General features: G+C 39.1%; 1 protein-coding gene across 9 annotated transcripts in view; it reads right to left on the reverse strand.

The window, feature by feature from the left end:
- Nucleotides 1–741: 741 nt before the first annotated feature.
- ROBO1 (roundabout guidance receptor 1) overlaps nucleotides 742–15,117 on the reverse strand; it is a 1,232,929-nt gene continuing 1,218,553 nt past the window's right edge. For 8 of the 9 annotated variants that reach the window (XM_061627948.1, XM_061627952.1, XM_061627945.1 and 5 more), the window contains 3 exons: nucleotides 5,051–5,359; nucleotides 2,941–3,137; nucleotides 742–1,697 (listed from right to left, as the gene is read on the reverse strand). In XM_061627948.1, coding sequence (XP_061483932.1) covers nucleotides 1,677–1,697; nucleotides 2,941–3,137; nucleotides 5,051–5,359 — 527 coding nt within the window. In that variant the 3' untranslated portion in view covers nucleotides 742–1,676. Of the gene's footprint in view, nucleotides 2,349–2,940; nucleotides 3,138–5,050; nucleotides 5,360–15,117 lie in introns of all 9 variants that reach the window. The other variant, XM_061627951.1, reaches the window with a different exon arrangement.

Raw genomic sequence — 15,117 nt, forward strand, 5'->3', positions numbered from 1 at the left:
GAGTGCACCCCTTTATCCCCACCCACATATAACTAAATGTTGCTACTCACTAAATGTTCCTCCTATGGTGGTGATGCAGTGCTTGATGTCACTGTTCCACTGAGGGGCAAAACTGCCCATCAGCAATGAAGCTGGGTGACCCAGATCAAACTGTTCCCACAAAGGGAGCAAGATGTCCCTTAGCCACAGAGCACACAGGAAGGGTCTTTAGAACAGAACTGGTATTTTGCAAGTCATCTTTATAAAAAGCAATTCTAGTTTTTCATAATTTATCCTATTTTTCTGCCTGACAAGGCCTCCAAGGTAGCTTACAATAAAAGGAAATTAACATACAATAAATATATTATTTTTCTTTTTTTAAAAAAGGCAGTTGTGACTGAAAAAGGTTCTAACAGCTGCTCTTTAAAGGTCCTACAGAAATGAAATGGGAAAATCCCTTCTCCCCCAATTTTGTCCCCATGCTTAGTCTAGCCTGGGTAGTCTGCAGCTCCTGGCTCCTCTCAGAAGCAGTAGTGATTGAAGTAGTGGGGACGGCAATGATAATTGTCCACTTTCCAGGTCTTAGATTTTATGACCTTTCCAAAATTAAAATTCTGTGGTGCTTGCTAGAATTAACAGTTTGTTATTTTGCTGTTTGATTTACAATATAATCTGACTAGTCAGTTGTGTATGTATTACTACAGTGAGAAAACTCCTAAATATATTCTGCAGGTTAAACAAGAAACATGACAAAAGCAAAAATGTATTTGAGAACATTTTTAATAAATAATGTGACAAAAATTACTTTTATGATTATTGAATCCTCAGTATGCAAAATTATGGCTAAAATAGAGGTTTCTTACATGAACATAATGAAAAACATTAAACACATGGGTTGTTCCCTCAGTACTGCAAGCCCTTTCTATTGTATTTCTTAAAAATTAGCTAAATGAAAAAAATTAGCCCTCAGTAAATACCAAAACACTCCTTTTCCACCACTGAGGCTAGGCCTGACAATTGTCCATAAACATACACACAATTTTCCATTAGCACCGATGACAACGAAATTATATAATTACAAAAGAAATCATAAAAATCTACAGACAGAGGACATAATTCTGTAATTTCAAAAGGAGCTAATGGCTCTATTTCAGTTACAGTGGAAATCCAATGTTGAGATAGGCCACAGCAAACTTGAGAATCTGTAGTCCAGGAAATGGGGAAAGTGTTCTGTTTATGGCCCGTTTTTTAGATTGCTATCTTTACCATCTGTCAGCATTCAAATATTCCCAATACAAACATAGAGCATTAATAAAATATAAAAAACAAAGGTGTAACATCTTACAATAAGACAAAAAGGTTAATAGTTACAATGTTTTACAAATAAAGTTTAGTGATTGTGCTTTTAAAACCAAACAAAAAACAAAAAACAAAAAACAGTGCATTACAAAAAAAAATCCCCCCCCCAAACACCCCAAGATCAAAACATAACTTCTTTAAGTGGCACTTCTTCTTTAAGGTGAATTGACATTATAAAGTAGAGGTCTGAGATTTGGGCCAGTCATGATGATGATGTCCTTTCCCAAAGATGTTTAAAAATGTCTGTTGCTTTTTAAATTTGTGTTTTCAGTAGTGCTGATTGAGGCCAACAACTGCTGCAGTATTTGATAATTCATGATGTAACTGCCAACTTCACATTAACATGCCTTCTTCCTATCCTAAAGAACATTTGCAGTAAGAATGTACCTTCATAATGAAGCAGGATACAATCTTTAATAAACAAATTAAAGTTCTGGGCGGGTTGAAAAAACAGTATGTATTTACAGGATGAGCCACCCTAACCCACACTGTGTGAAGGATGTTTGCTGTAAGAATTAGACTTCTGGAAGAAAATACAATGCTGCTTGCACAAGAACAGCTTTGATAGCTTAGAAAATCTTCTGCATAGATAATCTTTTTTTGCAATTTGCTATTGTCCAATCAATTATAGTCTATTCATACTTGGCATACTTGTTTTGTACTGCACTACCCCTAATGGTAGCAAATTAGGGCTCCCCCTGTCCAAAGATGGAAGCAGTAGCTAATGTAGCACCACCAAGAGCAGTTTAATTACTCTATAGACAGAGGAAATGTATTATATTTAGCATAAGGGAATAAACAGGGGTGATCATTATGAATAGGGTTTTAAAATAACACTAAAATAAACTTTAGAATTTTGATATAAAAAGGTGAGAAATTGTACACTCTGATTGCACTGAACATTATTTCTGGCATCAAATATCATCAGACTTGAGGCATCTTAAGTGATATCTTTCTGATTAGATTTCAAAAATGTGTTACAGTATATCTCTCCTTCAACTTTCAGTTTCCTGTTTAAAAAAAAAACACAACATACTGGGTGGGTATTATCTTGCCTTCGCATTTAAAATAATTTCATATACTGTTCTTGGGAATGTACATATTAATTTTTTTATAATACAGAAGAATATGATTTAAGCAATAGTTAAATACCACTTAAGTTTTGACTGCTATAAAACTATCTTTTAAAAGTTCCATATAATTAGGAAATAATATTACATATTTCGATCATAATCTTGCCATAGTATAATACTTTGAATTTCATAGATTTTGATGCCTCAAGATATCTTGTACCTATTCACAATTACTGGCATAAGCTGTGTTCAGCGTTAATTTTGCCACATATTTAACCTTTCACATTGTATATCAATAGATAATCAGCAGCAACAAATTGTAAAGAAATGTAAAGAAATTAAAATGTCTATGGACTTTATAGATTAATGGTTTATGGATTAAATAAATATGAAACAGTAGTACAATTGCAATTATGCTTATCTGATTAGACCAAAAATCTAAAGTCTCTGTAGAATAACCAATTAAGGGATAAGCATTTGTATTTTCACAACAGATTTGCCCCCTAATGACTATTAAAAGTCATATTACCTGTAATTCGTCTTCATCCTCTACTTGCTCATATGTTCCAAATACCTGCATTTCTGCAACATTCCTTCGACCTGGATTTGCTTGTTCTGCCCTTTGTCTACTTCCCGATCCTCTGGATGACATGGAGCTTGAGGAACTAGGATCTCTAGTATTATTTGATGTTGGAAATGTAGGTCTACAATATGGCAGAATATCCTCTATGGAGAGAATTATGCATGTGTTAATATTACCATAGATACCTTTTGAAATTCACTGTATCTTTTAGTTCTGCATTGGTATTAATCATGGTCTTAGCCTTGTAGAAGTGATTTAAAATTCATCTAGTCCGTCTGGCTCTATGATTCTAAGATTCAAAAATAGCTTTGTCAGCCAACGCTATGTTGTCTATGAACCTGCAGTGTGCTCACTTTACTAACACATAACTGCTGTATACATTTATTTAAGTCATTTTTATGCCACATTTTTGGCAACACCCACTAAAGATATCTCACTTCATTAAAAAAAATCATAAAATCAATGAATTAAAATAACTACAAAGGTAATAACTAAGAAAATGAGGCTGCATATTAAATATCAATTAAAATCTCTTAAGACTAAATAGAAACATAGACTAAAGCAACCAAAGTTACAGAGAATTAATAACATTACTGTAAAGATTTACAAATTAACAATTCACTAACAGTTTTCTGAGAATAATCTGATTCTGTCAAATGTGATTCTGAAGTTACGGGTCTTTATGACCTGTCAAAAAGTCTACAGAGTCAAGGCTATGAGTTCCTCTGTGAATTTGGGAAGAGGGCACCACAGAAAAGGCCCTGTCTCTCTTCTGTAAAGATGATGGATGGATAGATGTGGCAGGAGTAATGATAAACAATACCATGTTAATATTTAGAGAAAGGGATAATATTGAATATTTTGCCTATAAAATGATTAAAACGCAAGCCTGAAAAGAAAAACTTGGTTTTTTTAGATATTATTAAAGCTAAAACTTACCTAGTCCTTAGAACTGGAAGGCTATCATTTTCTCTTAACAGCAATGATTCAAAAGAAATTTAGATATGCATCAGGATCAGTTGGTTGTATGAAGTAAAGATTTGTATTGACATGAAGGTGTGGAGTAGAAGAGATATAGTAGGCTATCTGCTAATTAAGTTTCTAGTTCTATAATTCTGTGAGTTATAAATCAATAGACAGAGCTTTGCCCTAATCTTTTAACACTGTTTTTGAAGTGAAAAATTACTTAAACAGTAACCATATTTCCAATTTCACCAGCAAGGTTTGCCACCTGCTTTATGGCATTAATATAGAAATTGAAAAGCAACAACCACAGCACCAATCTTGATGTACCTTGCTAATGACTTCTCTTTATTGTGACCCATTGTCATTTACAGTGACCTCTTGCTTTTGTGCCCATTTAACCAATTTATTATCCAATTTCTATTTTGCAGTTTCGTGCTCTGGTTAGTTTGTATCAAAGGTTGGCCAGCTTCTTTGATGACAGTTTTTGTAAAGGCCTATATAGATACCTTCATACACATTCTCCTATCAGGCCTTACCGACCACCATAAAAACGTATTAGGTTAGTCTGGTCTGAGCAATTTATGGGTTTTGTAGCATGCTCTGGTTTGATAGTTGTACTTTAAGTATCCAGAAGCCGGACTATCTTTCTTTTATTATTACACTCTCACATTTTTAGAAGGAATTAAGTCAGCTTTGCTTTTGCTTTTAGGAGTCTGAAGAAATGTAGCTAATCTCCTTACTTTCTGATAGAAAGTAAAATGTGACACAAGGAAAATTACTGTGCATGTATTACAATAACCCATGAGATGCAAGCATGCAGTGCTGTTTGGATGCATTGGATTTCTAAAGGATTTATTTATTGGCTTAGGGTTTCTTCCTTATATTTCCTACTTGAAAACTTTGATCTACTTTTGTTTTCTGTTATTGTATTAATAAATTTCAGGAGGTAAGGTTCTATGCCTATTACAAGAAGAGACAACCCTAAGCTTTTAATTCAGTGGGTAATCTGATTTGGTGACTATACTGCAACAACTTTATTCATAATTAGAGGAAAAGCTTCAATTAACACATTCCCAGCATATAATGTCACCTTGGAGAAGATGTGTTTTTGCTGGTGTGCCATCTCGTCTTGCTCCTTTGTTTCCTCGCAGTTTACTATCACTTTGCTGTTCCTGTGATTCTCGGCGCTCCCCTGAACTTGTTCGCATATCAGAATGCTGACGGCTATCAACTCCTTCTGTCACCTTATAGCCTGGTCCTTTTCTTTCTAGTGCCCTTTCTGTTCTTGTGTCTACAGAAGACAACTTTGGCAACATGACAGGACGTATCTCCAGTTGAGATTTGGACTGAGCAGTGGGAGATTTTATAGTAGGTGGTGGCACTGGTGGGGGTGGCAGGTCTACAGAAGGATGAAAAGAGAAAATAACTGAGCAAATTTATCATTTTTATTAACTTCATGTTTCTCAGTATTTCTATACATTTTGGAAGTTAAGGTTCTTCAGATTAATTTCCTTTCTCTTCATTATAAATTCCTAAGAAAGATTCCAAAAGACCACAATTGTTTGGTGAGCTTGGATTCTTATGTAGTCAAACCTACAAAAACACCATCCATGCACCAGAAGGAGATGTCAGCAGGCATGGGGAAACTCAAGGCTTGCAGAAGTACAAAAAACTTTAGAAAATAGACATCTAAATGGGGCACGCCTCTACAACAACTCTTCCTGTGAGCTTCTGTTCACAGGCATAGCTTCTGCATGTTCATCAGGCTGTCCCACTGCAGAGATGCCCCCATCTGTGGATAGCATTGGGAAGGCATGGGCACAGCAGCAGGATGAACGAGTGTGGCCTGACATGTTTCTGACTGCATAGATAAAACATAAATCACTGCATAACCACATAATATTCTTGTTAATGTTGAGTCATCGAAGAGGTTTTAACATTCTTCTGGGACTACTTTTGATTAACTATCATGTTAACAAATACTTTTATTACAGTAGGGCCCCACTCATACAGTGGGTGATGTTCCAGACCCCTACCTAAAAGCAAAACCCGCCGAAAAGCGGAACTCAGCCAATAAAATGGTGCCCGACGCCTGAAAAGTGCCATAAAAGCGGAACAAGTGCCGTATGAGTGGGGCCTTACTCTAATTGAAAGCTGCCGTATTAGCGGAACGCCGAAAAGTGGGGCCCTGCTGTATTTTTTGCCTGTGTTTAAGTGTATATCTCTATAGATATGGGCTCTCTCCCTTTCAGGATTTGCCCGATTTTGGGAAGAAATATTTCAGATCAACTTTTTAAAAAGTTGTGGGGGGGGGCAGCTTACAGTGTTGGCAGGGGCCTTCTTACATTCCCTTCCTTTTGGTAACTTTTAGAAGACACTGACATTGCCATTGATTTGGGTGGTTATGCGGTAGTAGAGCTCTGAGTGCTGTCATCCTTTTTTTCACAGATTATATCTGGATGTGCTAGTGGCATAAACACTGTATCTTTCCCAGAGGCATTCTGCGAAGGAAAGGAAGGCAGTGGCAGCTAGCTCCAGTGGTTTTAAAAGTTAAAAAGGGGGGGAAGGTAATAAACACCACCATCATTGTATGCTCCTATCCCTCCCCCAAACTGTTTTGGGGCTTAGTTTGTAGCATAGTTATCATATTCACTAATAGGCAACAAAACCTTGCGGTTGAAGGACATACCTATAGCCAACAGATATTTCTATCAAACTTTAAAAAGCAGGGAAATTGAGCAGCTATAGTGAATGCACCAAGGGAGCAGAAGATCTGACCTGTTCTCTGAGGGGTTTTTTTTTTTTTGCCTGTTAATGAATTTCTCTGCTTTTTAATCTGGGAGGTAAGAAATGGGATTCTGTGCAAGTTTGCTGAGAATGGATTGATCATCTGCATGCTTACTGAGTTCAGTGGGATTTACTCCCCTGCAATCATGCTTAGGATAGGTAAAACTTGACCATGGGAGAGGAGGAGGGGAGGGGAGGGAGGAAGAAGAGTAGAGGGGAGGACAGGGGCAGGTTTGATCATTTGCATGCTTCTTGAGTTCAGTGGGATTTTTGTGCAATCATGCTTAAGATAGGTGAAACTGGCCATGGGGAAGGAGAAGAGGGGAGGGAAGAGGAGAAGGAAGTGGTTTGGAAGGGGTGGAGGAGATAGGAGGGGAGGGCAGGTTTGATCATTTGCATGCTTTTTGAGTTCAAAGGGATTTACAATCATGCTTAGGATAGGTGAAACTGATCTGGGGGAGGGGGGAGGAGGAAGAAGGGGGAGAGAATAGGAGGAAGGGTACAGGTAGGGGAGAGGGAGAGGGAGTGGAGGAGCTTGGGTAGGTGGGCACCAGGCATAGAGAAAGGAAAACATTGTGAACAGTATCATTGTTTTTCAGGGTTTCCCCCGCCTTTTATTCTACAGCAGACATGTGTAGTCTCCCACCCAAATTGAAACCAAAGCTGTCATGGGCCACATCCACACCAGACCTTTATTCCACTTTGGACAGTCATGGATTCCCCCAAAGAATCCTGGGAAATGTAATTTGTGAAGGGTGCTGAGAGTTGCTAGGAGACACCCTATTCCTCTCACAGAGCTACAGTCCAAAGAAGCGGGGCTGACTGTTAAACCACTCTGGCTGCTGGAACTCTGTCAGGGGAATAGGAGTCTCCTAACAACTCTCAGCACCCTTCGCAAACTGCACTTCCATGCAAATCTTGCTTTAAAATAGTCATAATTTAAATAGGGGAAAATGTATTGGTATTGCTTGTAGGCCTGAATGTTGGATATAAAGATTGCTGAATAAATAAATAATGATACAAAACAGTTGGATACATTCAAAAACACAAAGATGACACTTAAGGCTCAGAAAATGAAAAGTGAAGCACTGGAGCTTCAAAGAACCTGATAATGTTCTTTTTCATATAACTTTTGAGTTAAAAGGCATTTTGAGTAAAGGCTACATTTTTAAAGCAATTATTTTTATACAGCTTTGTATTCTTCCTGCTCTTTCTTGGTTCCTTCACTAACAATTAACATCTTTAAAATAAAAAAGCTGTTAAGTCATGCATAACTACACACACCAGTATCATAAAAGTAAAGAAAGCTTTCAGAACCCACTAGAGGAAAGTTATTTATTTATTTATTTTTTAAATTTTATTTAATTTATATACTGCCCTAAGCCCAAGGGCTCTCTGGGTGGTGTACATAAAATAAAGCAATCAGGAATATATAAATACAATAATACAATAGAATCAAACCAACAAAGGTAAACAAAAATAATCAAACAGTAACAAAATACAACAATACATATAATATGAAAGTAAGATACAAGACCGCTTTGCACCGAGTGCACTGAAAGCCAATGACAAGTATACATCAAAAGGAACAGACTGTGGAAAATGGGTCCGTGAGAGGTATAAATAATAGTCATATGCTTGTAAAGCTTTCATCCCAAGCACAATGAGGAAGAGTAACATTTTAAAATCCCTGCTCCTGCAGCATGCTATAAATGTATCCCAAAAAGGATGTAAGAATGCTTTCTAACTCTCAGAGCAGCTGAGCCTTCCACTTAATGGGTCTATCCGGTATTTTCTATCAGCCAACATGTATAAGAAGAAAACAGAGCCAGTGGGCACTACTACACTGATTAAAATTAAAAGAACACAATATTACTATGACTCATTTCAACTTGAGCAACTGCTCCTTGTTGTTCGCAATACTAATAATAAAGCATGGATAGTGATGGAAACAGAAAAGTTCAGGTACTGCCCTTTTTATAAGTGTCATGGTTGAAGCTCAAACAAATAGAAAATCTGTTTTTCCGTGTTACTCTCTTGGTTTGGAAACAATGGGAAAAGATAATAGTTCCTCCACTTTCACCTCTCACACCTTGACTTACCTGAGTTCAGAAATGTTGATAAATATGCTCAGTATGGGGGTGGGAGAAGAGAGGTTTATATAGGATACAAGATCTGTTTGTCAGAGGCAAACCTATCCAGGAAGCAGTGCTGTGTGACAAACGAGGAAATCTTCCTTTTAATTGGCTTCACATCGCCCAAGTATGCTCCTTAGCTTACAAATGGGATTTTAAAAGGCTGTACAAACACATCCGTTCTCGCTCAGTTCTTGATCCAAAAGGGGTGGTGGCAATGCTCTTTTATCGAGCACTCATTGAGGCTACCATGGGGGACGTTACTGGTTTGAGAATAAAAAGGATGAGCTTGGGATGGAAATAGATGAATAGCACTGGAAACAAATTTGGTCTAAACCACCTCTAAAAACTGCCTCAGCCAAAATCCAAGAGGCAGCTCTTAAAAGCTGAAGTTGTATCATATTAATTTGGCTCTATCTCCACTATGCTGAAGGGGGTGTGGTGTTCTTGGCTCATTTCACCATATGTGGTGGGACTTTGTTCCAGTGAAAAGATTTTTGAATTTGGTCTTCAGTACAATTTTTGATATCACAGGGCAATTGCTGATACCTACACAGGCATTTGTTTCATTGTTGCTTGCTGAGCATCTAGATATGCCAGTAATCCATAAGAATTTAATGGTGCTGTTGTTGGCAGCAGTACATACGGAAACCTATGGAAACCTACCAGTGGAAAATGGCTGCGGACCTCACTTTGAAATGATTGAGGTATAGGATGTGGGATATAGCTCTATCATAAAAATTGATGCACCTCAGCTGTGATGTTAGAGGCCTTCTTGCAGGGGTAAGTTTGATGACACATGGCACCCCTTCTTGGCATATGTAAATAGTTAAGTGTCCAATGTTTTCCTGCCCATAACTGATGTTTCATTGTGGTGTAGTGCCATCTTTTGCACTTCACCAGGGAACTAATTATCTGGTCCTGAACGGCTGTCAAAGACAAGATACGTATTACAAAAGATTTTTATTGATTGTTTAGGTATGTATATTGTAATCCTTCAAAAATCTTGCAAATTTGTACTCTGTATCTTTCTTATCTTTACTATAAAAAATTAATAAAAATATTTACCAAAAAAATTAAAAGAACACATATAGTTGGCCCTGCGTTTTATCGAGAAATACAAAATACAATGAGTTTGTTGCAAATTGTCCACAGCAACAATGTCTGTAGTGGTTTGCTACTGGTTTTTTTTTTGTTCAATTAATACCCAAATAGCTGAACTTTTTAATTTGTTAAGGGAATGTTTAGTTTGTTCAAAAATATATATATCTGTTTTTTGAATACTACTACTACACGAGATCAGGGTGGAGGAGGAAGTGTGTCGGCACTGCTGGGCTCTGCCAGAAGAAGTCCCTCCTGGCGAAGCTGCAATGCAGCTGGGGAACTCAGCCACCACCCTGGCCCAACCAGGACCCAGCTGGCTCAGTTGACAGCAGAGCAAGTGGAGCCAGTGGAAGGCCCCAAAAAAGACTTTTCTGGTGGTGTCTCAGGGCAGAACCGAAGGGAGGGGACTTCTGCCACATCCTCAGCCCATTCATCTTGGTCCTATGGCTCTCTCTCCCAGCAGCCTCTACGCTGTGGAAAGGGGTTGAGGAAGGAAACATGCATTTTGTTTCTTTCCACCCTCCCCTTCTGGCACAGCCAGCATCGTCCCCACCCAGCAGTCCCTGAACGGAGGTTGGATATTGTGGCCTCTCTGGCTGACTCCACTCCCACTAGCCTCCTCTGAATTGGATTGCATCCTAAATAGAGTAATATAGTGGGAATCTATGTTACTGGTTGCAATTTGAGAACTGAGAGTATGTTACTTTCAATGCATTCCTAAATTCAGGGCAAAATTGGTAAAAATACTGAATTTAACAAAACGTCCCAATTAACATATTCAAAGGCCTTAAATAAGCCCAAGGCTATCAAGCCTAGGGGTAATTTATTTAATTTACTATACTTCATAATCCCAGATTGGTAAATTTCTCTGCTGGGAGCTCTAGGCAGTCACTAGCTCATTTTTTAAAACTTTTTTTTAATTGCACACCAATTTCTTTTTTTATATTTGATACTTCCTCTGTTTGAGTTTCCTCTTGCTTTGGGGGCTGCGTTTTGGAAAGCACTGTCTGTTGCAGATGGAGGGAAATTGCTGCCTTTTCTACTGACCTGAAATAATTTCTAAGGCTTCCTTCCTTACCACTTGTGCTGGCTCCAGCATACCCCTTCTGGGGACTCAGTTTAGAATCAGTGGGTTCGGTTTGAGGTGAGCCACAGGTCTAGTTTGGGGGTTGGGTTAAATGAGACCCCAAACTGTGTATCTACCTTGTCACGTCAACACCACACCCCCTATTGATTTTATTTATACTTGGATATTTTTAGGACAACTTAATTTCTGACTTTTCATAACTTTAATGCATATTTTATGTTCTATGTAAACTGCTTAGAGTTTTTAACAATTGTACAATATACACATTTTAAAAATAATGCATAAATAAAATAGGTACTTTCTGTAGAAACTGTTGTTATATGCCCATGATACTAACATATCTGCCAACAGCTGAGAATGCCAAGAGAGAGACTGCCTCATCTTCTGATCCATTCCTAGAAATGAAACCACTACTATGTCTCATTACTGCGGTTTACTGTTGTGTGCGTGAATGCACACATAAAATATCCATTGAGGGGAAAATGTAATAGGTTTTAAAAATGTGTCCATTGCATAGGACCAAGAACAACGGCACAAGCAGAAAACTAGAACTGTCAGTGGGAACACATAGTTCACACTTAAAGTCTGGTAAATGCTGCCAAGGCATTGGTACAGTTTGGAGTCTGAACTTTCCAGAAGCCACACCCCATCCTCAACCCGGTTATCCCAGGGACACCACTATGAAGAGAAACAGAAAGAAAAAAAGGGAGAGACGGACTGCAAGAGAGAGAAAGAGAAAGATTGCTGGAACAGTTCCTTAACTTTTAATGATTTCTAGATGCATAGCTATATTAAGTCTGTAGCATTCTGGTTCACAAAAGCTTATATCATAATAAATGTGTTAGTCCTTAAGGTGCAACAAGACATTTTTCGCATGCTTGTTTCTAATAATAATGTTAAAGAGGGAATTTCAGCAGATGTAGCTTTCCTGGCTCCCTTTAGGATGCACACCTTAACGTGGTGAGGGGGTTTGAGAGTGTTGAAGAAGCAGAGAGCAATGCTGTCAGGAGTCTAGACCAAGAGGTTAGACTCCTAGCAGAGGCATCCAAGGCGGAATGGTCAAAGCTGAGACACCAGACTAAGATGCATCCAAACTCAGAGGAAGGCAATGGTAAACCACCTCTGAATACCTGTTACCACGAAAGCCCTATGAACAGAGTAACCAAAATGAAACATGAGATAGTGCTGGAAGATGAGACCCCCATGTCAGAAGACATTCACCAAGCTACTGGGGAAGAACAAAGGACAAGTATGAATAGCGCTGTGACTAATGACGCAGCTGGGTCAAAGCTGAAAGGAAGCCCAGAGGCTGATGCGCACAGATGAGAAAGGAGAGTCTGGAGGGACATGAAATGTGAGAAGCATGAACCAGGAAAAGTTAGAAATTGTCAAACAAGAAATGGAGCATATCAACATTACAATACTTGGCGTAAGTGAATTTATTTATTTATTTATTTTATTACATTTTTAGACCGCCCTATAGCAACAAGCTCTCAGGGCGGTGTACAACAGGGTAAAAACAGATTAAAATACATGTGGGTATGAGTACAATACAATAGAAAACATTTTAAAAACAAAATTAAGACAAAAGATTAAAATTAAAATAAATGAAAATTAAATTTAAAATGCCTGGGCAAAGAGGTAGGTTTTTACCTGGTGCCGAAAAGATAACAAAGAAGGCGCCAGGCGTATCTCTTCCATAATTCGGGGGCCACCACTGAGAAGGCCCTAGCTCTAGTTATTGCTCTCCGGGCCTCCCTATGTGTTGGAACCCGGAGAAGGGCCTTCGGCGTCGAGCGCAGTGACCGGGTAGGTACATAGCGGGAGAGGCGTTCCACCAGGTATTGCGGTCCAATGCCGTTAAGGGCTTTATAGGTAAGAACCAACACTTTAAATCTGGCCCGGAAACATATTGGTAGCCAGTGCAGCTGGGCCAGGACAGGTGTTATACGATCAGATTTTTTAGTCCAAGTAAGAACTCTGGCCGCAGCATTCTGCACCAGCGGTTTCCGAACCGTCTTCAAAGGTAACCCCACGTAGAGTGCATTACAGTAGTCCAATCTAGAGCTTACCAGAGCATGGATAACTGTGGCGAGGTTCTCCCTGTCCAGGTAGGGTCGTAGTTAGGCTACCAGCCGAAGCTGGTAGAATGCATTCCGTGCCACCGAGGCTACTTGAGCCTCCAGTGACAGGAGCGGATCTAATAAGACCCCCAAACTACGGACCTGCTCCTTTAGGGGGAGTGTAACCCCATCTAGGGCAGGTCGGACATCACCCATCTGGGCAGAGAGCCCCCCCACCAACAGCATCTCAGTCTTGTCAGGATTGAGTCTCAGTTTATTAGCTCTCATCCAGTCCATTATCGCGGCCAGGCAGCGGTTTAGTACATTAACCGCCTCACCTGAAGAAGATGAAAAGGAGAAGTAGAGCTGTGTATCATCAGCATATTGCTGGAAACACACTCCAAATCTCCTAATGACCTCACCCAGCGGCTTCATATAGATATTAAAGAGCATGGGGGACAAAACTGAACCCTGCAGGACCCCATATTGGAGTACCCAGGGACTCGAGTAATGCTCCCCAAGCACCAGCTTCTGGAGACGATTCTCGAGGTAGGAGCACAGCCACTGCCAAGCAGAGCCTCCAACTCCTAAATCCGCAAGTCGCTCCAGAAGGATACCATGGTCGATGGTATCAAAAGCCGCTGAGAGATCAAGGAGAACCAACAGAGTTACACTCCCTCTGTCTTTCTCCCGACAGAGGTCATCATACAGGGCGACCAAGGCTGTTTCTGTACCAAACCCCGGCCGAAAGCCCGATTGAAATGGATCCAGATAATCAGTTTCATCCAAAAGAGCCTGGAGCTGGCGAGCGACCACATGCTCTAAAACCTTGCCCAGGAATTAAAACGGATGGGAATGGGACATTTTCAATCAGGCAACTACAAAATATTTTATGCAGGAAATGAGAAATTAAGAAGAAATGGGGTTGCTTTAGTAGTGAGAAGTGATGCAGCAAAAGCAATAAAGAGCTACAATGCAAGGTCTGAGCGAATGATATCAATGAGATTAAACGGGAAGCCTATCAACATAATCATCATCCAAGTCTATGCTCCAATGGCAAACACAAAAGAAGAGGAATTGGAGAGATTTTATGCAGAAGTACAGGAAGAAATTGATCACACACCAAAACAAGATGTGCTTATAATCATGGGGGACTGGAATGAAAAAGTAGGGAACAGAGAAGAACTAGGAATTGTGGGGAAATGGGGCTTAGGAGACAAATGAAGCAGGAGAAAGACTCACTGAATTCTGTGAAGCCAATAGTTTGTTTCTTGTGAACACATTTTTTGAGCAACCGAAAAGACGACTGTACATGTGGACATCACCAAATGGTCAATATAGGAATCAAATTGATTATATAATTGGTAGTAGAAGATGGAGAAGTTCCCTACTTTCTGCGAAAACAAGACAAGGAGCAAACAGATCATGAACCAGTAATATTGAAAATCACAGTAAAGCTAAGGAAGAACAACAAAGCAATCATAATGCCAAAACACAATTTAAATAACATCTCAGAAGAATATAAATATCAAATAAGGAACAGATTTGAGGCCTTAAACTTAGATGACAGAGAACCAGAAGAACCATGGACTGAAGTCAGACATTATCAGGGAAGGATGCAAAAAGACAATACTTCTAGTTAAAGAGAAAGACCTCAATGGATGACAGAAGAAACTCGTAAAATGTGGTTAAAGAGAGAAGGAAAGCAAAAGCAAAAGGAGATAGAAACATGGTCAGAACCCTAAATGCAACGATTCAGCAACTAGTACATAGGGACAAAGAGAACTATTACAATAGTAATTGTATAGAAATAGAAGAGGACAACAAAAAGAGTAGAACAAGAGCCCTATTCCAAAAGGTTAGAGAAATGAAAGGGAAATTTAAACCAAGAGTAGGGATGTTGCATAATCAACAGGGGAACACACTGACGGAGATGAAATAAAAGGAAGATGGAAGCAATACACTGAAGAACTCGATAAAA

The sequence above is a fragment of the Rhineura floridana genome, chromosome 5 (genome assembly GCF_030035675.1).
Source record: "Rhineura floridana isolate rRhiFlo1 chromosome 5, rRhiFlo1.hap2, whole genome shotgun sequence".
Classification (NCBI taxonomy): domain Eukaryota; kingdom Metazoa; phylum Chordata; class Lepidosauria; order Squamata; family Rhineuridae; genus Rhineura; species Rhineura floridana.